At 39.7% G+C, this 23,473-nt stretch overlaps 1 protein-coding gene across 2 annotated transcripts in view; it reads right to left on the bottom strand.

The window, feature by feature from the left end:
* SLC24A2 (solute carrier family 24 member 2) overlaps positions 1-23,473 on the bottom strand; it is a 260,455-nt gene that overhangs the window by 9,649 nt on the left and 227,333 nt on the right. For both annotated transcript variants that reach the window (XM_028524990.2, XM_028524996.2), the window contains 3 exons: positions 18,976-19,119; positions 11,708-11,797; positions 3,701-3,867 (listed from right to left, as the gene is read on the bottom strand). In XM_028524990.2, the coding sequence (XP_028380791.1) occupies positions 3,701-3,867; positions 11,708-11,797; positions 18,976-19,119 (401 nt within the window). The remainder of the gene's footprint in view (positions 1-3,700; positions 3,868-11,707; positions 11,798-18,975; positions 19,120-23,473) is intronic.

Raw genomic sequence — 23,473 nt, 5'->3', positions numbered from 1 at the left:
ATAGCTACCTGGCGTTTATGTTGGAAAAGATGGGACAATATTTTCACTGAAAACTGATCTTTCTAAAAGATCATTTGAGGAAGACAGTATCTGACATTTGTGATGTGATTTAAAAAAAACTCTATTATGTATTCTATGTATTTTTATGCCTGTTCTCTCTCTTTGCACTTGAATTTTAAAATGTGATAACTTCTTTTGTTTCCTAACCAGAATGGTGACTCTGAAAGACATCAGGAAGGCTAGCCAGGTACACCATGAGAGTGGGCAAGGACTCCATGGGAGAGGTTCATGGCTGAAAACGTAAGGGTCAGTGGTGTGTGCCTCCCCATGTGGCTGAGTGAGAAGCTGCCAAGTTCTATCCATTGAGCTTAATGATGGAATGCTGTTTGGGGAAGTTGGAACCCAGCCACCCAGTGGGCTGAACCTTCTGCAGAGCCTAAGGCTAAGGGAGATTCATTTTTGGCCTATCTTCAGTGGTGTGGAAGAGGAAGCGCCCTTTCCAAACACAAAGTTGTCCAAAGAAAAAGCATATAGCTTAAGAGAAATAATGAGATGAAAGAGGCATTAAGTTTACACATCTGTCTCCTCTGCTGGAAAGAATGTGTGTTTGAAGGCAGAGCCCTCATGTTATGTATCTTTGAAGTCCCAGGGCCTGGTACACGCAGGCCCCCACCCAGGTGCATATGTTAACCTGGGCCAAGCTGAGGTGATTGACGTGACTACCTTGTAGCGATCATTTACAGGCACTCAGCCAGCCCCCTAGAGCCAGGCTGGGATGCTCTTACCACAGTTGAGATGTCAGGAGGGGAGGGGTCAACAGGACCAACGCAGGAAATAAGTTGCAATTTCAGCTCTTGGCAGGAGGGGGCAGCCCTGGCACCTTATGGCAGCAATGGAAAGTCAAGAAAGTGTAGGGGAATGCCTGTTGGTGATGATACAAAAACCTCTCTTGGGTCCGCACTTACCATTGTTTGTTAAGCTAGACACACACACTCACACAATGGCACTATAAATAGGTAAAAACCCTTTGGGGGAAAAATGACATTTTTCATACCTTTAACTTATCAGTTCTACTATCAGGGATAGAGCATAATGAATAATTCAAAATGAAGATACAACTTTATTCAGGAAAATTATGACTTTGGTGTTATTTTGAGTAGTGAAAAATTCTGTATACTTTAATCTCTAATAAAGGGAACTTGTTAAATAGCAAAATATTAAGTTGATGTAATTGATGTAGTTATTAAAAATCATAAACTATGAAGATACAGGCAAACACTTATGATATATTTAAAATTAAGAATATATATAAAATAGCAATGTATTTTTAATAGTGTGAAATATATTATTATGCATTTAAATGTGAATGTATTTTTAATAATATAAAATAAATATATGCATTTAAAAAGGGTGATGGATTATCACTGATTTTTATTTATGCTTTATATGTATTGTCTAAATCCTTTACCGTATGTGTTAATCTTAAGCAAAAAAAAATGCAGGCAAGACTATAAACTTTTATACTCAATATATTGCCAAAGACTTTGTAAATTGATATAAACTCTTGGGAAAAAGTTTTGGAAAAATATACATATCAATAACCATTAAAATGCTCATAATCATTAATTCATTAATATTTATTGAAGGAATTTATCCTAATTAAAATAATTAAAAGAGGAGGTTTTTCTGCATAAAACAGTTCACAGACACACTCATAATAGTAGAAAATTGGAAAAGATAACAAGGTCTTACAAAAGGATAATGGTTAAACTGAAATGCAACAGGATGGAATATTTTAAAGCCATAAAGTGTTAATTATGAGAGTTATGAAAAAGCTTAGAATAATGGTTGATTTACTAATTTACTAACAGATGCTTACTCCATGCCAGGCATAAATGCCTTTAAAGTGGAAAAATAAAGTCCTCCAATAGGACAAAACTAAATATTCCCTAAGAAAACTTTGAAAATATTTGGAAGAAAACATACAAAAGCTACATATTGTTCTTGGCTAGCAGAATTAGGGGTGTTTTTTTCTTTAAACTCGCATTTGTTGCAAAATATACAATTTAAGAATAATGAACAAAAAGCATCTTGCAATTTCCTATTATATTTATTATTCAAGAACATGACAAATATATTAGAACATTTATAATTGTTGTCAGTTTTTAGGATTTTCTTTTATACTAAAGAATATTTTGTTTTCCATTTTAGAAGACAGTGACCAAGAGAACTGTGTAGGCAGTAGAACTGAGAAACACTTTATATTAGGGATACCATTCCTTTAAAACATATACCTTTCAAAATATCCATCCATCCATCCATCCCTTCCTCCATCTGTCCATCCATCCATCATCCATCCTACAAACATGTGTCAAGCTACTAGCATCCGCTAGGCAATGTTTTAGGTTTTGGTGAGTTCTTGCTCTTGGGGAGTTCACAGTCTAGCAGGCAGACTGATGAACATGCCCATGACAAGAGTGTGGTATGCAGAAAGTAGACAGAAGCAAAAGCTTCCAGGTCAGGCCCAGGAGAGTCAGAGAAGCCCTCATTTGAGTTGACATTGAAAGAATAAGTTGGCATTTTGCAGGCAGGGTGAGCTCTTGAGTGACAAGGCCAGCAAAGAAAGGAAGTGTGATAGGAGAGGGCACCTTTGGAACTTAAAGGTGGTTCAGAGAGTGGAAACTCAAAGCAGAATTTTATGCACAGACAGTGCTACAGTTCAGAGTGCAGACTGTTCAAATCCCAGCTACCTCTCTCACTCGTTGTATGAACTCTGTGCCCTTTGGTTTCCTTATCTGAAAAACGGGGATGATAAAATACCTTATCTATGTGGTATAAATGGATAAAAATATAAGTACAATGCACATGGTAGACACTAAATAAAAATATTATCATACATTAGGTAACAGAAGGGTTAAGAGGGAAAAAAAATTAAGAAGTTCAACGAGAGAGGAGATGCATTTTAGTGAGTTTCCAAATTCAAGAGTCAAGAGCTCAGTTCTTCTGTGAATACAGGATAACATCGCATGTTTTACTTTCTCGGGTTATTTATCAGACTATACTTTTGACAAGTTAAATGAAAGTAACAGTACCTTTCCCCAATCTGATCCACTTTAGAGATTACTCACATTGAGAGCTCCAGTTTGCTTTAACTGTAAGAACAGGTCTTGTCTTCTGACTTTCAAAAAAACCGAAAATATCTTTACCAGCACAGGTCAACAAATGATAACACAAACCTACCAGCATTTTCCAAGGAAGGAGATGAGGTATTTTTCTGGGCCTATGTTTGTTCCAATCTGCTTTACAATCTAAATCTCACCTGAGGCTGGTAGGGACTTTATTTAGAATTAGAATATGAAGAAATATATAGTGAATCTACTAGATCATCTCAGTCATGCCTGAACATTGAATAATCATAACACATAGCCAATGTAATTATATAAGTGAAATTCTCTTAACATATTCCCTACAATATCCACTCTGTATGCAGGAATGTGTTTCTGCCTGTCCAGAGTTAGCTTATTGTTCATCAGGTTCTCTGACAATGAAAAATGGAGTTGGTAAAACTGAATGTTATTCCCAGTCTTTACTTTCTATTGATATTGGCTAGTTTTGGGATCAGAGGTCCTGGTCATGTCTTCACAGCTTCAAAGACAGTGATGAAGTTGGTGTGTACCCTTATAGAACTACTTCTACTTACCCTACGGTGATGTCAAAAATATTGCTTCCAACAGAGCTGGATACAGCCATGTCCCCAAGCCCCTTTCGGGCCACTATGACACTGGTGATAAGATCAGGGATGGAGGTCCCAGCAGCCAAGATGGTCAGACCCATAATCTCCTCACTAATGCCAATTGTCTCTCCAACCTAAAAGCGATGACAGGGACAAACATATCAGTGTTTGTAGTCACAAAAACATCAAAACCACAAACATCTCAATACAACTTTCTTTTAATGATCTCCTATTCTGGGCTGTGCTGAGTGCTGAAATAAGCCACCGTTATTGCCATAGAGTTGAGGACACTCAGACCGAAGAAGAGATTAAGAATGTTCACGTAAGGGTGAAACAGATAATTTCAAAAAAGAGCTATAGAGGGTTAGAGGGCAGCCTCTATATGAGGTTTACTAAGACAGGGGAAGCAGTAAATTAATTATAAAAACAAATTGGGCCCTGGTTGGGTAGTTCAGTTGATTAGTGCATCTTTCTGATACATCAAGGTTGTGGGTTTGATCCTTGGTCAGGGCACATACAAGAATCAACCAATGAATGCATATATAAGTGGAACAACAAATCAAGTTTTTTCTCTCTCTCTTCCCTACCCCCTCTCTCTCTAAAATCAATAATAAAAAAATTCCCAATTGGTCAGCGGCTTCAGGAGCCAGTGCCTGACAAAGGCACCATATCCTGTGGCCAATGCTCTTGGATTTGCCATCGAAGGTTAACAAGTTCCGCATAGCATCCTCATTTTCCCTGAGCATATCCTAGTGTCTGCAACCTACTCTTAAACACTTAAGACTACCATTTCCAAAGGAGACTTGATTTGGGGTGGTTTTGTTTTGGTAATACAGAATTGTAAATCAACAAGGCAGCAGTGAGGAAACCATCATTTAGTCAATCAGAGGACCTTGGTCCAAGGTCTGACTCTGACATTTATTAAGTACTTGCCTACTGCTAACTGAAGGCATTGTGCAATATATTTGATCCTCACTTTTTTATTTATAAAGTGGCATTGATCATAGTTACCTTTAAGGTGGTTGTGAGGACTAAGTGATAATTTGTGGAAAAGCCTTTAGTAAATGGTACACATTATTGAAAAGCAAGGGGGGATTATATTTTCTTTTGGCCTTTGCTTTTTAACACTCGAATTCTACATGCACAGTTGGTCTAGTCTCAGATGGAAGCTCCTCCATTCTCTGGAGCAACTTGTCTTCTTGGGCCTTTGAAAAGCTTTATATAGTTTCTGGAGTCAGTGAACTGAAAACCTTTAAGATAACACTTTCAATTTGGTTTCCAACAGCCTACCTGATGACGTCTAGCATTTTTGAAAAAAATGTAAAGGGTGGAGGTAGCACATAAAGATAAAGGTTTTCAAGGAATAGAATAAACTCATTTCTAAATACTTAAAAAAATGTATAAGTGATAGCTTACTTCTCACTAGCTTAAAAGCACAGTTGGGAGCTATTTTTATTTTGATGGCTATGCCTGCTCTAGAGCCTGGCAAGCTAGCTTATCCTGTCCTCATGTTGCAGAGATCCACAGCTCCCCAACAGAAAGGAAGTTTCGTGCAAGCAGGATCATTGCCTTGTTCACTGCAGTTTTCCTATTACTCAGAACACAGCCTGGCATAGAGCAGGCTTTCAGTATGTGTTTGCTGAATAAACAAATCAATCTGCATATGTAGATGATTTTACTAGCATGGTTTTCGCTGATTCTGTTAGAAAAACTTAAATAAAAGTTTTGCACAGGAGTGCCCTATTTGTGCAAAATATTCTCCTCCATGATGTCTCCTTTTTATTAGATTTGGAGAGAAACATTTTCAAAGACTGTAAAGAAGCTGACTAAATGGTTGTCATCCTTAATGAGTTCCAATCTGTTTAATACATTCTTAATAATTTAAATTCTTAGAGGGAGTTCTAAAGCTGTGACTGTTTCAAAAACCATGTATACATGAATTTTGAATGCCACTAAAGCAGAAAAATGCATGAATTAAAGAGGGGTGGCATAGTAGGTGTGGTTAAGAGTGCTGGCTTGGGATCTAGAGAATTCCACATGCAAATCCTAGCCTGTCACTCGTGGTGCAATGTAGCCAACTTCCCTGAGACTCAATTTTCCCCATCTGTGAAATTGGGATAATAATATCCACCTTTAGAGTTGTGATAATTATATGTGATGATGCTTGTAAAGCAGATAGCACATCGTTAGACATAAAGTAAATGTCTGATTAAGTATGAGCTCTGATAACTCCGATGTTGCTCCTTCCCCTCTTTCACTTGGTGCGCAGCCCTCAGGGCTCTGGTGGCAGAGACAGAAGCTGGTTTAGTGGGGTCGGTCCACAATGTAGGAAATCACATGAATAATGAAGAATTTTCATTGTACATCAAACCCCTGATGAATCTGTGTGGCTCTAGAAATGCTTTCAGTGAAAGAGAACTTCTACCTAAGCTCACTGAAAGTGACTGCTCAATCAGAGGCAAGGCGATGGGTGCTCGGATGGGACAGCATCCAGGATCACTTTGGGGAGCATCAGAGAAGGTTAGAGCTAGAAAGGACATCAGCAGTCTCTTGTGGGGGGATTTTCTTGTTTTCTAAGAGAAGTAATAATAGAACCACTCAGAATCAAAATCCAGTGCTGTTCCTAATATTCTGTGATGCAGTTCCTTGCCTTGGTTTAGGGAGGATTTGCAGAAATCTCTTACTGACTAAATGAGACACAGGGTCCTATTTGACTGTCAGAATTAACTTCTCATACTAGATGCAGTATAGATTTTAACCACAGGTTTTCATCACCCATGAAATTTACTAGGACAAAGACTCACGACACAAACATTACATAAAAATAACAAAAACAAAGGGAAAATATGCATAAAGCATTGTATGTGAAGGGCATTTATTTTTGGCCGAATAGTAGCCAAATAATTATATCAAATAGCACTTTTGATTGCTAAAACTGTGGGTACCAAAATAGTTTAACACTAAATGGTGTCATTGTTATCTTTATAGCTTTTATAGTTCAAAAGCACAAATGATGGAATTAGAGCTAGACTTAGAACAGAATCTGCTCTTTTGATCAGCTGTGTGAATGGTTTGAAAGGGAAAACATTTCAATGGGAGGGAAGAAAGAGATACTTCTCATCCATTATAGGAAAGCAAGGCTTCTCTTTATATTTTTGGGCCTTTCTGTAATTATTATCATTCTAGGCATTTTATTTGTGTTTTTCTACAGAGAATAAAAAGGGAACAAGATTGCAGCATTAAGATAATCATTGCAAAGAGAAGGATGGAGGCCTGTATAATAATGTTTGCTAGGATGGCTAAAGAAGTGGCAATAAAACAACATATTCCAGCAAGAGAAAAACAGCCTCCTTTTTTCATTAGCAGTACATGAAAGAATAAAATGATTGTTGGGAGAAGCTATGACATGTTATAAGTGGAAAACAGTCATTTTAGCCTGGAAATCTGAAGGCTGAGAAGCAGCCCACCTCCACAATAATTCTTGCCAGATATTGGTAGCAAATGACTCTCAGTGAATGTGGAAAATAATGACTTTGGGGATAAAGAGAACTTCAGGGGACCAGTGATTTTGGGGAAATACTCAAGAAGAGTAATCTGAAGTCAAATGTCACTAAAATAACTATCATAATAATGTAAAATATCTTGTGGGAATAACTTGGGGTATATCAGCCAACATTTCCAGTGATTTTTGTTGGTGATTCTTTTTTAATTCCCAAGAAGAAATTCCATACCCCTTAGCAGTCTCTCCCCACTTCCCTCTACTTCCCCAAACCAAGGAAACCATTAACTTAATTTCTGTCTCTAAAGATTTGCCTGTTTTTTACACTTCAATAAACGGGATCATACAATACATGATCTTTGGTGACTGGCTTTTTTTCAAATAGCATAAAATTTAGAGGTCCACTTACATTGTAGCATGCATCAACATTTCATTTCTTCATACTGTGGAATAATATTCCATTAAATAGATAGCCCACATTTTAATTACCCATTCATCTGTTGATGGACACTTGGGTTGTTTTGATTTTGGGGAGTTGTTTCATTATGAATAATACTGCTATGAATATACATGTACAAATTTTCATGTAGGTGTTCTCATTTCTCTTGGGTATGTATCAAGAGTGGAATCACTGGATCATATGGTAACTTGATGTTTAACATTGTGTGGAACTGCCAAACTGTTTTCCAAGGTGACTGAACAATTTTACATTCTTACCAGCAATATAAAAGGATTCTTTCCAACACTTGTTTGGCTGTCTTTTTGATTATACCCATCTTAGTGAGTGTGAAGTTGTATCTCATTGTGGTTTTGATTTGCATTTCTCTAATGAATAATGATGTGGAGCATATTCTCATGTTTATTAGCCATTTGCATATCATCTTTGATGAAATATCTATTCAAATCTTTCATTCATCTTAAAAACTAGGATGCTTGTAGATGCCTTCTTATTATTGAGCTTTAAGACATTTTTATTTATCCTGGGTACAGTGCTTTATCAGATATGTATATATATAATTTGCAAATATTTTCTCTCCGTCTGTGGTTTGTTTTTCACTTTTATTTTTAAGTATATTTTATTGATTATGTTATTATAATTGTCTCAATTTTTTTCTCCCCTTTATTCTCCCTCAGCTCTGCACCCCCCTACCCTCCAGCATCCCCCCTCAAGTTCATGTCCATGGGTTATACATATAAGTTCTTTGGATTCTCTGTTACCTATTCCATTTGTAATATCCCCTGTCTATTTTATGCCTACCAATTATGTTTCTTATTCGCTGTACCTTTCCTCTCAATTCTTCTCCTTCCCTTTCCCACTGAGAACCCTCTATGTGATCTCCATTTCTGTGATTCTGTTCCTGTTCCAGTTGTTTGCACAAATTGACAAATTGTCCAGGGCTATTGTCAAGATTACAAGGACGGAGGCATGTGAATTGCCTGGCACATAGTACACAATCAATAAGGGTACCACTATTATCTCTGAGAACATAAAACTTTTGCATCTCATTCTTTCATTCACATGTTACAACAATCAGTTCCTGAGAGTTTATTCTTTTGATAGGCATTATGACTGGTATTGAGTTAAAAATGGTAAAAGTGGCCTGGCTGGCATAGCTCAGTGGATTGAGCATGGGCTGTGAACCAAAGTGTTGCAGGTTCGATTCCCAGTCAGGGTACATGCCTGGGTTGCAGGCCATGACCCCCAGCAACTGCACATTGATGTTTCTCTCTCTCTCTCTCTCTCCCTCCCTTCTCTGTCTCTAAAAATAACTAAATAAAATTTAAAAAAATGGTAAAAGCGAATACATCATCATTTTTATAAACTAAGGCTCAAGAAAGAGACCATTCTGTCTGTAGACCTTTTCCTAAGAGCCAATGGAACCACCTTATAACCCAGCAATTCCACTTCTGGGAATATATCCAAAGAAACCCAAAACACTAATTTGAAAGAATATATGCACCTCTGTATTCACTGCACCATTATTTACAATCACCAAGATATGGAATCAGCCCAAGTGCCCATCAATAAGTGGATAAATAAGCTGTGGTACATATATACAATGGAATATTACTCAGCCATAAAAAGAATGAAATCTTACTATTTGTGGCAACATGGATAGATCTAGAGAATATTATGCTAAGTGAAATAAGTTAGTCAGAGAAATACAAATACCATATAGTTTCACTTATACATGGAATCTAAAGAACAATATGAACTAACAAAACAGAAACGGACTCATAAATAAAAAGAACAGACTGATGGCTGTCAGATGGCAGGTGGGGTTGGAGGCTAGGTGGAAAAGGTAAAGGATTAAGAAGTACAAATTTGTAGTTACAAAATAGTCACAGGGTTGTAAAGTACAGCATGGGGAATATAGTCAATAATACTGTAATAACTATGTATGGTGCCAGGTGGAGACTGGAAATATTGGGGGAAACACTGTAAAGTACATGACTATCTAACTGTTACCAGGGAGACCCAAGACAGGGAGCTTCCCCTCCTCAGTTCTTACTAACCAGTATGCTATACACCTGAAACTAACACAAAATAACATTGAATGTAAACTGTAATTGAAAAAAAAAAACAAAGGAAGGCTGTTTAGAAGGTGATTACCTGCCTGAGAGAAAGTAAGTGCTACTTACTGAATGAGGCAAAACCTCGACATTCAGCCAGGCCTGAGCTAGCCTGGTTTCAGGCCATGGCGGGTAAAGACTAATCAAGCTTGCCTGCCTTCCTTCACATGCCTGACCGGGGCTAAGCAGATTTAAAAAAATTTTTTTTTTAAATTTTTATTTATTTTTTAATTATATTTTAATCATTGTTCAAATACATTTTTCTCCTTTATACTCCCAATCCAGTCCCCCCCCATCCAGATTTTTAAAAAATTTTTTTAAAATTTTAATTGTTGTTCAAGTACAGTTTTCTGCCTTTTACTCCCATCCCAGCCCACACCCCTAGGCCTCCCCACCCCCCTCCTGTTTCCGCCCCCCTTGTTTTTGCTCTTGTGTCCTTTATACTTGTTCTTGTAAACCCCTCCCCTTTCCCCCTAATATTCCCTCCCCTCTCCCCTCTGGTCACTGCCAGCCTGTCCTCTGTTTCAGTGTCTTTGGTTATATTTTGTTTGTTTGTTTTTGTTGATTAGGGTCCTGTTAAAGGTGAGATCATATGGTATTTGACTCCAGGCCAGAAGACAAGGGGAAGTTAAGTGGAGTACATTTCTTTAGTCCTGAAATACTTAACTTGTCTCTTCAGATGCAATACTGTCATGACAGTCTTAGAAAGCAAACACTTTGATTAACAATTTACAAGACAAACAAAAGGAAAAATAAAGAAATGGGACTACATTGAACTAAAAAGTTTTTACACAGCAAAGGAAACCATCAACAAAATCAAAAGATAACCCATTCTATGGGAGAACATATTTACTGATATATCTGATAAGGAATTAATATCCAAAATTTATAAGGAACTTAAAAAAGTCAACACCAAAACACAAAACAAAGCAAAACCTAAAACCATCCAATTAAATGGACAAAGGACCTAAAGAGATACTTCTTCAAATAGGACATACAGAAGGCCAGGATGGCTATTATCAATAAATCAACAAACGACAGCCTTGGCTGATGTGGCTCAGTGGATTGGGTGCTGGCCTGTGAACTGAAAGGTCACTTGTTCGATTCCCAGTCAGGGCACATTCCTGGGTTGCAGGCCAGGTCCTCAGTTGGGGGTGTGTGAGAGGCAACTGATCGATGTATTTCTCACACATTGATGTTTCTCTCCCTCTGTTTCTCCCTTCCTTCTCCTCTCTCTAAAAAGAAATAAAATCTAAGACAAACAAATAAACAACAAGTATTGGCAAGGATGTGGAGAAAAGGGACCCCTAGTGCACTATTGATGGGAATGCAGATTTGTACAGCATTGTGGAAAGCTATAAGGAGTTACCTCAGATAAATAAAAAATGGAACTGTCTATGACCCAGTGATTCCATTTCTGGGAATATATCCGAAGACTTGTTTAAGTCAGTCAGAGAAAGACAAATACCATATGATTTCACTTATATGTGGAATCTAATGAACAAAATAAACCAACAAAGTGGAGACAGACTCACAGACACAAAGAACAGACTGACCTCTATTAGAGGGGAGAGGGTTGAAGGCTGGGTAGGAAGGGTGAAGGGATTAAGCAAAGAAAAAAAAAGAAAGACTCATGGACACAGACAACAGTATGGTGATTGCAGAGGGAAAGGTGTGGGGGGGGAGGTAGAAGAGGGTAAAGGGGTGATAAATAGTGATGGAGGAAGGAGATGTGCCTTGGGGTGGTGAACACAAAATGCAATATGCAGATGATATTGAATAGTATACCTGATACCTACATAACTTTATTAACTGATGTCACCCCAATAAATTCAATAAAAAATAAGTTAAAAAAACAATTTAGCAACACCAGGTAGATAGTGTCATTATCAGGGTCTTACCTGATGTGCCCACCAGACCATTAAGTAAGAGAATACTGCGATCCAGGTGATGGCGCCGAAGAACGTGATGGGAAAAAACTTTCTTGCTGACTGGAAGAGAACCGGGAAGAGGGGAGAGTGTCAGTGCTATAAGCTGAGGTGGATCTGATAGTCCAAAGCTAAATCCAGCAATGCAGCTTGCAGTCTTGGTAGTGTTGGCAATCAAAGAGCCCTACCTACCCCTGGTCAAGCTGGGACAGTAAGATTCACTCTTGGGAATGTGAGATTGGTTAGAGCCAAGTCATTGCAAAGCTAGTACCTGAGATGGAAATCTCTTGAGGAGAACGTCTATTCCCTCTGCTGGATGCTCAGATACCCTTTCCAAGGCTTGGTTTCTCAGTCTTGCCTTCAATCTATTAACTAGTCCACATCCTCCTTCCCTCTCCTGCTCCTTTTTCTTTCTTCTGTTCAAGACATCACAATCAGTTTCTTCAGCCCAATGTATCATAATAATCCATATGCCAGAAAACCTATGGGATTAGTTACTTTTTACAAGAAATGAGAAGACTCAAAAATAGCCCAGCTTATCATACAGTCCCACAGGAGGTCAGGAAAAGCCATCACCACAGTTTCTATAGATCCCTGATGATGGCCAGTCCAGGACGCCTGAACCACATGTGTAGACAGGAGCAGACAGATGCCTAGCTATGTTGCTCTCTGTGGGGTGGCAGAGTAGATGCTCTTGGCGATGTTTTCTGTCCTGTTCTACATCCCTAATTATATTACTGTCTAATTCTGCCTCTACCACTGGACTTTGTACAATCTCACACTTATAGTAAGAGCACTTAAAAATTTCCTTCAAACATCAGCCGGAGTCAGACACTTGAAATACAATGTTTCTTACCTGACCCCACCCTAGGGAGATCCAGGCTTGTGCTAGCATTGGTGGTTTTCTGTGGAGGTCCTTTTTGAAAAATGTTCTCAGAGAGTCTATCACCTATTATTGCCAAATACTTTTTATTTCAAAGTTTCCACTTTAAGTAACAATCTATTATTGTTATTATTATTGCTTTGATGATGCCACCCAATTCTGTCCGGAGAAATGAATCCTGGAGATGACAGGAATGAAAGCTATCTCAGTTGTTTGGAGGGCTGACCTTGGGCAGCCACGTAGAACACTTTTTGCCATGGCTTCTGAGAAATCCATTAAAAGATAAACTTGTACATGGTAATCTTTTGAATATACACAAGGCGAAGAGTCTCTATCGCTCTAAACCAGGCTTATGTTCTCTTTACTAATTTCAAGTTTTCAATATATTTTCATTATCATTCCCACAGTTCTGTGAAATTTCACAATAATAATTCCCCTCTTTTAGTAATTGCTGGCTTTGGGGAATCATTTGTTAGCTGGGCTATCTGGAAGACCAGTGGGCTTGATAGAACTGGGGAGGCAGCAGAGCACAGTGAGTAGCCAAAAAGTTATTCACAAATGCTTTCCCACATCCCTCCCCTTTCTTAGAAGGAAAATATTTTGGGCACAGATTCAGACCCCTTTTGGGGATGTGATCAGTTTAATAGGTTATGGGGAAAAAAGTAATAAATTTTTCAAAGTGGAGATTGAGACATTCACTTTTGAAAGCAAATTCCCTTAAAGCAGGGAGTTCAGCTGGATTCTGGAGACCAGATTCCCTGAGCCTTGGAATTGCCAGTGCTAAGAAATCAAGTTGTCCCAGCAAAGCATTTAGCTGATTACAGTCTTCGTCCTTTTCCTTCAGTCACAGGTCACTGTTTCAGGATCCTAAGTGTGATGAGGGTTTCATCTCCTACGGTCATGCTCTGTCACAGGGAAGAGGAGGGTCTTGCTTATGGTGTGGGGGCTCGCATGTGATTGAACAGCAATCAGTGAGCTTGATTCTGAGCATCCTGTGGAGGGAAATGGAGCATCATCTCCACACCTTACGGAATGGCATATCCTGGGAGAGTCTCATCTCATAGATTGATCCCTTTGCAGGTTAGGTCATTTGCTAAGTATGTAGATATTATTTTACTTTCTATACATTTGCATGTCTGTCCATTGATTAATTTTACAACTCAGAATCAAATCATTTGAATATTTTTCTTATTTAAAAAATATCATTCCTGAACCATAGAACATTCCCAGTCAAAAGGTAGAAAGTAAGGAATCAGACTAAGGATTTAAAGCAACTTAGTTCACATCAATATTAGTGAGAACCTCTCTAATTCAAAACTTGATGCTTATGATTCTTAATCATAGAAGCCAATTAGTAATGAATGAACAACTAAGTGGACATTGGTCTAGTGTTATATTGGTGGATCATGGGAAAAAAGGTTAAAAATAACTTTTAAGGTCTTCATCACTAACTAGTTGTAGGTAAGGCTGGCCCCCTGCTCTGTACCCAAATCTTGAACTAGACGAAAAACTCAAACCTAGGTCTGAGTATACAGCACAAGTTCCTAACATCTAGGTTTTACAAACTCTTTCCAAAAGAAAACACAGGGCCAATAATACTCAAAATATACCTAGCTACAGACACATAATCATCATCGTCATTATAATACTAGCCTATGCTCTGAATGCCAGAAAATATAAAGAACATTCGGGAAATATAGACTAGCATTCCAGCTGTACGGCCATCTGCCGCACGCAACCTCCCCTGTTGTTCCTGCCTTGGAAGTGTCAACCCTTCATGCATCAGCAGTTTGGTTTAGTGCTTCCCAGCTGCCAAACTATCTTACCATTTCCAGATTCACAGCTCAGGTTATTCCTTCTTCTTTTATTTTTGTCTGAACTATTTCCCTTACTTGGACCTACGGTCTCATTCCACACATCACTGCACAGGAGCACCTGGGCAGTTACTTAGTTACCAGTCCCTCTGGAAGGAAGAGCATATCCTTTGCAGCCAAGATCTGACATGTCAATTTAGGGTTAGTAATGGTGGCTCATCCCGACATCTGCTGGGATGGGTTTAACACTAATTAGCAAAAACCGAATTGTGTCCATGTGCCGGCCATTTTGTTCCCAATGTAATAGCTTACTTGTATAATTGACAGCTAATGTTCTCATTAGAAGCATTGAGTACATCAGAGTGATATTTTCTTGGCTTGCAAAGCGTTGCTGAACATTAGCTCATTGCACAAATTAGCCACATCCTTATTCATTTAAACTCAACAAATATTCACTGAGCATCTACTCTGTGTAAAAGTCTGTGGCATATGTATTTAACAAAGTTCTCCAAAACAGTCCTATTAAAGGTTAAAAATATGGTTTCTGAATTAATAGGACTGGTATTAAGATCCCTGCTCACCAATTAGCAGTGATGTGCCCGGAGAAAAATAATTTAATCTCTTTAAGCCTCAATTTCTTCATTTGTAAAATGGGGGAATAGCAGTATCTAATTAGTTTGAGGATTTATGCACTAAAAGCATCTAGCAGAGTTCCTGGTACACAATAAATGCAGGGAGGAGAAAGTGACTGTAGAGACCTGGCCTACAGTCTTAGCTCTACTTCTTATTGGCTGGGTGTGCTTGGACAAGACATTAGACCTCTCAGGGTTTAGTGATCATTTAATCCTTGCTAGAACTGTGCTTGCTATATAGGGGACATAATACATCTACTTGGTGAATGAATCAGTGTATGATAAAAATTGCAAAAACTTGCTGGGTATCTCAGGTATCTTCATAGCTCTGATGAGTCACATTTGGTGTTTCATTAGATGTGTGCCTGATTTGCAAGAACACCCATCCTACGCCATGAGAGAATATAACTTCTGGGGTTTTTATTTCTTTTATTATTTTCAATTTTCATCAAGGACATATTCCTAATTAAGGCTTTTTAGTTTTTTTTTAACTTCAAAACAAACACTTAATTTAAGAAAACAATAAAAGTGAAGCTCACGCTAATTATCTAAGCTGGAAGTGTGCATAATACAACAAATACTGTCATACAGCTTGCATATAAATAAAGTGGAAATAAAAACAAGTGGGAGTGCTATTTATTCTGAAACTAGAAGTACACATTTTTAAAAAATCATGTCTTTTTTTGTAATTATTGTCAAGGTTTAGGATGGTCATCTCTATGGTAATTGAAAACCTACTGAAGACGCAGAGTGAGTGGCCAGGACCTGAGAAGTGGCAAATGTCTATTAATTAATAACTTTTGACTTGTTTTCTCTTCTTCCTGGATAATTTTTCAAGAGGCTTTTGTGGCAGTACGTGAGGAAGTGCTTTCTCTCATTTGGCATTTCATATACTTAAAGGATAACCATGTAATTCATCTCCAAACCAGTATATTTTCAGAATAAACTGGGACTCTTCTGGGAAAACTGGGTTGTGTAGTCACCTTAAATTGCAATATTGTACTGAGGGTTATTTCTTTGTGCTTTCCCTAATCACAGAATATCATGGCTGCCAGAGAATCTAGAGATCTTCCACTCTGTGTTTTACAGAAGAGAGAAAATGAGGTCCAGAGTTGAGAAGTGACTTTCTTAAGGTTGTACAGCTCATGAGCTGTGTGGGTAAAACTGCCACCGTCAACATGGTAGAATAAGCACGCTCCAGAACAGCACTCGGGTTCGAGTCTATCTCCTCTCACTGATATAGCTGTGCAATCTTGTTCTGTAGTTAATATATGTGTGCAGCTTTTGATTCCTTTGTTAAGTTTAGAGCTCTTTAAAAATACAAATTGTGAATTCTGTCTTTATGTCTCTTTTAGAGCACAAGCCTGATACGCAGCATGTGATAAGTGCTCACTATGTATTTGCTAAAGAAATCTAAAAACAACCAAATGTTCTGTCTGAGAGTCTCATTTCTGCTTGGAACAGCACACAGCATACTCAGAAAAAGACAGAAAAAATCCAGTCCATCGCAGGAATGGCACTTGGGGCTACCGTGAGCAAAAGCCCCACTGGCTAACTGAGCCCAGGCTATGAGGGCTGGCTCTCCAGCTGCACTGCACAGTGAATGACCCGTCAATGGCATTGCAGAGGGAAGTGCCATGGAAACTGAATTTTCTTCCTTTACAATCCTGGGAACTGTAGCATTAGCCAGAACAATTGTCATGACTCAGGTAATTATTGCCATAGTGGAGTCTTGGTTGTTGTCCAGCGGTTACTGGTTGAGAGTTCTGATTTTCTCAAACAGCTTCCTTGTCCTTCCAGCTCAGATGATGGAGAGAGTGAGCACCTTGTCAGCTCTTTCTCTAGGACTTCTACTTCACCCCGAGAGCCCAGAGCCTTCAGTTATTGACATGTTTCTCTGATTCCTGCACATTTTCTTGGTTGTTTCAGTGGTTGTGTGCTGACATCCTCTTATTAGTCAATCAGCCCACTCTCCTCTGAGCTGTACCACTCTAGGCCTGATTTTCCTCCCTGGGGTTGAGTAAAAGTGTTGGGCTAAACAGAGCAATGGAAATATAGAGAAAAAGCAAGTGAGTTGAGTGAACGCATATGAGCATGCACATCTCAGAGATGTCATGTGATGCGAGCCAAGAACAAACTGTACATATTCCAGCTATTTGGCTGTGGAGACCAGGCCTTTGCACAGAGCAGGTGCTCTGCTATTGTATCTCGAATAAAGAAATCTAAGTATGGCTTTAAGTTTACTAGGAAACTTCTGATGTGGGGAGTCTTTATATGAGGGGGTCCTTTCCTGGCATGCACTTGACGAGAGATGGCTTTCTATCAGGCTGGATTATTTATAGGCCAGGCTAATCTGGCAGGGATTTTCTTTTGTCCTTTTCAAGTGAGGAAAGTGGGATCATCACAGGACTCTTAAGACTCATGCTAAATTATGTTGGCTGTTATCACAGTATTCTGTTTCAAATGCTTCTAGAAATGTTTTCAGGTTTCCATCTTCTGGTATGATGAAACATGAGGAGAAGCCCAAGCTGTGTGGTCACACAGGCCTGAAACTGAATCTCAGCTCTATCCCCTAGGAAGTGAGCAGGCACGTGTTAGTTAACTTCTTTGTTCCCAAGTCCCTTTCTATTTATGCCAATTATTTGCATATTTTCTTATACTAGCTGTTTCTAGAGACCCCACAATATATTTTATTGAAAACACGTAGGTGTCTTCAATAAAACACCTACGTGTTTTGTGCCTGCTACATAGTAGGCACATACTTTTGTTGAATGAGAATGTGTGTGTAGGGCCATAGTAGCAAGTAGAGCTTCTTCTTATCTTTCATTAGTTCTTTCACCCTTTGTGGCAATGGCCTTAGAATCTGGTTTAACAACACTGGGAGGGGATGTTCTTTTGATTTGATACACATTCACATTATACTTTGCTGATCATAAGATGGTGCTCTGAACATAATACCTAGCACATAATAATGGTAGAAAATAATGTTGATTATAGTAATGATAACAATCCAGGAAGGAGATCAGACATGTAGACATTTGTACTACAGGAATGCATTTCTTTAAATTATTCCTTGAATACAATGAATAATCCAGGTACATAAGTATTCAAAAAAATGTGAGTCACCCTCCTGCTCAGACCTTCAGTTCCTCTCCTCAGGGGCCATACTGTGGTGGTTTTTAAACATGTTTGCAAATTCTTTGACACTGCTCCTATCAAGAGTGTCATGACCCTGACAGAGTTTAGGTAAACTTTTTGTCTCTTCATCTTTAATCAAGACAAACTATGACTGCTCTGACCAGCGAGGTGGAGCTGTAGTGAGTCTGTGTGAGTTCTGAGGCCAGGTCATCAGACACAGTGCAGCTTTCACCTGGTGCTGCTGGAACACGCACTCTCAGAGCCCTGATCTCTTGTGGAAGACACCTGACTATCTTGAGGCCACCATGCTGTGCGGAGGCCCGAGTCACATGGGAGGACATGTTTAGGCTTTCCAGTAGACAAATCCAGCTGAGTCCTGCCTTTGAATCACCTCTGCCCAGATGCCAGAGGTGTCAGTGAAGAAGCCTCCAGATGACTCTAGCCCTAGCCATGTGAGTCATTCCCAGCCATTCAAGTCTTCCTAGCTGAGGCCCCAGTGTGCCCTATTTAAATTCCTGGTCTACAGGATTCACAGGCAGCATAACGTGGGGGTTGTTTCACACCACTAATTTTTGGGATGGTTTGTTATGTAGAATCAATAGCCCAAACAGTCACAATTATCACATGTCTGTCCAGATAAATTTCAGGCATATATAAGCATATACATGTATTTATGTCACTCCCTTTTGCTTTAAGATCAATAGAAGCAAACTATGCATACGGTTACATATCACGATTTTAAACAAGGAATCAGTTCAGAAATGCTCTACTCACAGGTTTGCGGACGTCAGGTAAGGTCATCCAAAGAGGAAACACTATGGGGAGAACAATGAGGAAGGTGACTTGCTTGCGAGGGTTGGAAGGCCAGGCCAGGCTGAGAGGCTGGTCCTCCTCCTCATCACCTGATTCTGTGGGCTGCTGTAGAAAGGGAGAGAGAGAAAAAAAAATAACAAAACAAAAACAATGATAATGTCCACAGGCAAGAGCAAGATCATGAGCACAGAGCAAGGGTGGAAGTTCTGGGTCTCAGAATTCTTCCTAGGTCATCCCAGCAACTTTACCCATGTGTTTTGTAGGTTTGTAAGAGAACCCCACCTGTCACAGTCTGAGTCCTGGGGATGAGCAACACAATGCCTAGTCACGAGGACTTACGAATACTCTTCCTGAACACTCTTCAGCTTCTCAAATGAATTGATCATTTAACTGGAATGGGCTACAGCTATAATCCATGAACTTTTTGTGAGAAATCATATCTGCAGAGCAAAAGACCCCAATGCCCACCTTGTCCTTCTATCTTCTCCTTGAGTATAAAGCCACAGGATTCATCATAGAAATCCTTAGGGAAATATTTTTTTTAATTAAAAATTTTATTATTTATGTGTTTTTTAGGGCACTGATTTTGAACAGGCAAATAAAAGTAACTACAGCAATAATTCAGTAACAATACCCAGCTCCCTTCACTAGACCTGGAAGAGTTAAGCTCATGGATTATTGTGTGACTGTGAGTTTTAACCAGTTTAATCACTTCATTAAATTCTAAACCATTTTACTTCCAGCCAAAGACTTACTATGCAGACATAGGTCCCATCCTTCGAGAAACAGAGGACAGCGAGAGGCACTGAACCTGTAAGTGTCAACTGCATGAGGCCTCAGAGCCAGTGGGTAAACGTCAGAGTTTCCAACTTGGCTGCAGGCAGCCAGATTTATTCGTCACCTGCTGAAGTCAGCAGCTTTTGAAGTCCCAAGGCTAAAAGAGACAGACGGTGGATCTGGGCCCTGGCAGGATGACCATTAGCCTGTCAGATGGACCCTCCAAGCCTCCAAAACAGCCCTGCAGACAGCATCTATCACTTCCATCCCTGCTTGTTTAAAAATGAAAGTGCAGCAGCAGGACCAAGCATCAGATCTAAAAATATCAGCAGGAATTTTTCCAGGATGCTTCCTTTTGAGACCATATAAATAACCACATGGGCTTCATAAAACTCCTGTCTCCGTGGCTTTGCTTAGCATCATGCACTATTTCAAGCAGCAGCATCGACTCCCACCAGTACCTCTCTCCCTAAGGAGTTGGCAGGTGGGGCAGGTTCAGGCCAGTTGGATAGGGGATAAGGACTCAGCTAGAGGTAGTGTTGTATTTATTTATAATTTAAATCCTAATACTGCTAAAAGGATTTGTAGTGGCTTATGCAACCACCCATACTCTCTCTCCAGGAGTTAAATTAAAAATAAGAACAATAATTAAAAAGGAATTTTAAGCCATACTGGACAAGGATGGCAATAACAGGTTCTTTCTCTTTGGGTGTATGTCCTTGGCAGTGGGTAAAATAGTTTATGAACAGCAAATAGGAAGGGATTAAAAGGATTAGGTAATAAGGCAGAATTAGGAAGTTGGCACTCTTTATTTCAGTCATGTGGATCCTCATTAAATATACTCCTCACGTTCTCCACCCCTTTGCTGTGCAATATGTTGGGAAAAAAAGAGAGATCTAAAATCAATAATCTACATTTCTACCTTAGGAAACTAGAAAAAGAAGAGCAAATTAAACCAAATGTAAGCAGAAGATTTAAAATATTAGTGCAGAAATCAATGAAATTGAAACCAGAGAATCAATAAAGTCAACGAAACCCAAAGCTGGTTCCTTTGCTATGCAATTCTTTGTGGTCCACCCACTGCTTTCCTTACTCTATTCTGATGGCCCCCACCCATGATGAAAGCGTAGGCAGTGCTGTCCCTAGTTCCCCTTCTGAGCCACCTCCATCTCTTCCTAGGAGATACAGCAGATGTAAAGAATATCATTCCCTATTGAGATCACCAGCCTCCCAAAGTGTCAGCTGGCCACGTGAATAATCTTTGTGTAATGAGGCCAATGAAGCTTAAGGAGACAGTTGCATTTTAACTGTTCCCTCCCGGTTATGATCTTTTTTGTTAGCCTAAGTAAATGACTTTCCCCTCCCCACCTGATAGATGCCTCAGAATTGGGGAGGACTGTAGGAGGGTTGAGGCATTGCATCCTTCTGAACAGGTGTCCCATCTCAAACCAGATAAGTGTTTTATTCAGTCAGAGGTTTGCAGCACATCCCTGAAGACTCAGCAAGCTGATCTATGAGTTCATCAAGTCTCCTCCCTCTTCCAGGGATGACACCCCAGTCTGGTCTCCCACCACCATCCACAATTTATAGCAACTTCTAAACTCTAAGCTAACCTTTTCGTGAGAAAAAAACATAAGCAACTCTTTCTGACTCATATCATTTTAATGATACCAACAGATGGTGACATTTCATCAATAACCCTTCTGCTTATAACCTACAGGATTAGCTCCTTTTTCCATCTGCCAAAGTCACCAGGCAGGCGGTGCCACTAGCAAATAGCAGAAAATAATTGTCTGTTTAGATGCATAAGCTCTAAACACACTACTGTCCAACTCAAACAATTAGCTATATTGTACAGCTTCCAAAAGATGCATTTGGGGGGGCTGTTCCTAGGGCAGAAATGGACAAGGAGAGACTGTGTCTTAGGCCATACAAATAGTGCTCTTCAAGGGCACTGAATAGCCCCTTGGGGGACCAGTCCTGCTATAGAGAAGCACAAGAGCCCAGAACGCTGGGGTGGATTTGAGAGGTGTCTTGGGAGCAACGCTGTCAGCATATTTTAAGGAAAATTCTCTTTGTTTTTCCAAGTCCAATCTCACTCTGGTCCAATGGGCAGCAGCTTGCAAAATGGTTAGAAAAGTGGAAAAAAATCCTTTTCCAAGTCTGGGGTCCATTTGCCTTTGCCCAAGTTGGGGCTGCTGGCACATTCATTAGTCTTAGCCCCAGAGAGAGCCTGCTGAGGTTAGGGCACTGATTTTCCAACTTTTCCTGGAGCTGTGGCTTCCTGGCTTTGACCTTGCAACAACTCATCCTTACTTCCTAAATTTTCTGTGGTGTTCATAGAAGAAAAAGAAACAATTTAAAGTGACCCAGAAAAAATTCAAACAACTTTTCATATAAGTAGTTTGAAACCTACAGGGAATCTCTGTGCGAAACCAGGGCCAGCAATGACCGCTTTAGGGCTTTGCAATCTCTGATATGGAAAATCTCAGACTAAAACACAGTACTCTAAGTTCCCACATAGCAATCTGTGAGACTCAGACCATCATAGCAGACCCTGAGGGACTCAGTGCAGCATGGTGGGAAGAGTAGAGGGTAGAATCAGAAATTCCTGGCTGCCAGTCTTGGCTTCATTTGTGATTGTTTGGGCAGCAGCCACCATTGTCTGCAGGTATGTGCTAAGTACCTTTAGGTACAAGGCAGTGTGCTGTGTTCTAGGACTCTTGGTTTCCAGGATACTTGACTTTAAAAGGAGAGACAGAACAAATGACTCCAAAAAACTTATTTACCGAGTTACAGAAATGCTGGCAGAATATGTGGCAAGAGCTTCTGATTGTTCTCCAATATCTATTCTGCCTGTTATAGACTGGATTGTGTTCTCCCCAAATTCATATATTGAAGCCTTATTCCCCAGTACCTCAGAATGTGTCTGACTGCATTTGAAGGTAGGACCTTTTTAAAGAGATGATTAAATTAAAATGAGGCCATTAGCGTGGGTTCTAAGGCAATATGACTGGTGTCCTTATAAGAAGAGGAGAGTTGGCATTGGTAGTGTAGTGGTGAGCATAGCTGCCTTCCAAGAAGAGGAGAGTAGGACACACAGAGATATGTGGAGGATTTGCATGCAGAGAGGAAAGGCCATGTGAGAACACAGAAGAAGGCAGCCATCTGGAAGTCAGGAAGAGAGGCCTCAGAGGAGAACAACCTTGAGAGCACCTTGATTTGGGACTTCAAGTCCCCAAAACTGTGAGGAAATAAATTTCTGTTGTTTAAGCCTCCCAGACTGAGTGATTTTCTTACAGTAGCCCCAGCAAATTAATATACTGCCTATATGCTTTAGTGATAGTAGGCCCACTTTTACCTAGGCCTGGAATAAAGACTTTCAGCCTCTCTTGAAACTAGGGGTGGCCATGTGATTAGGTTCTGGCTGATTGGGAGTAGTTACAAGTATCTTCTGCAACTTCTGGGACATACCTATGGAGGGTGGAGGTGTGTCTTTCATCATTTCTTCCCAATTCCTGCTGGCTAGAATGGGGACATTTGGTCAGAGCTTGAACTGCTGTCTTGGACCGTGAAGTGGAGAAACAATATAAAAGGCTCTGAGCCCCTGACACCCAGCAAGAGCCATTCTAGCCCTAGGCTGCCTACACTGCTTATACTAAAATTCTATTTTATTCAAGCC

The sequence above is a fragment of the Phyllostomus discolor genome, chromosome 3 (genome assembly GCF_004126475.2).
Source record: "Phyllostomus discolor isolate MPI-MPIP mPhyDis1 chromosome 3, mPhyDis1.pri.v3, whole genome shotgun sequence".
In the NCBI taxonomy this organism is placed as follows: Eukaryota; Metazoa; Chordata; class Mammalia; order Chiroptera; family Phyllostomidae; genus Phyllostomus; species Phyllostomus discolor.
The sequence above is the reverse complement of the archived record's forward strand: the minus strand, read 5'-3'. Positions and strand labels throughout refer to the sequence as shown.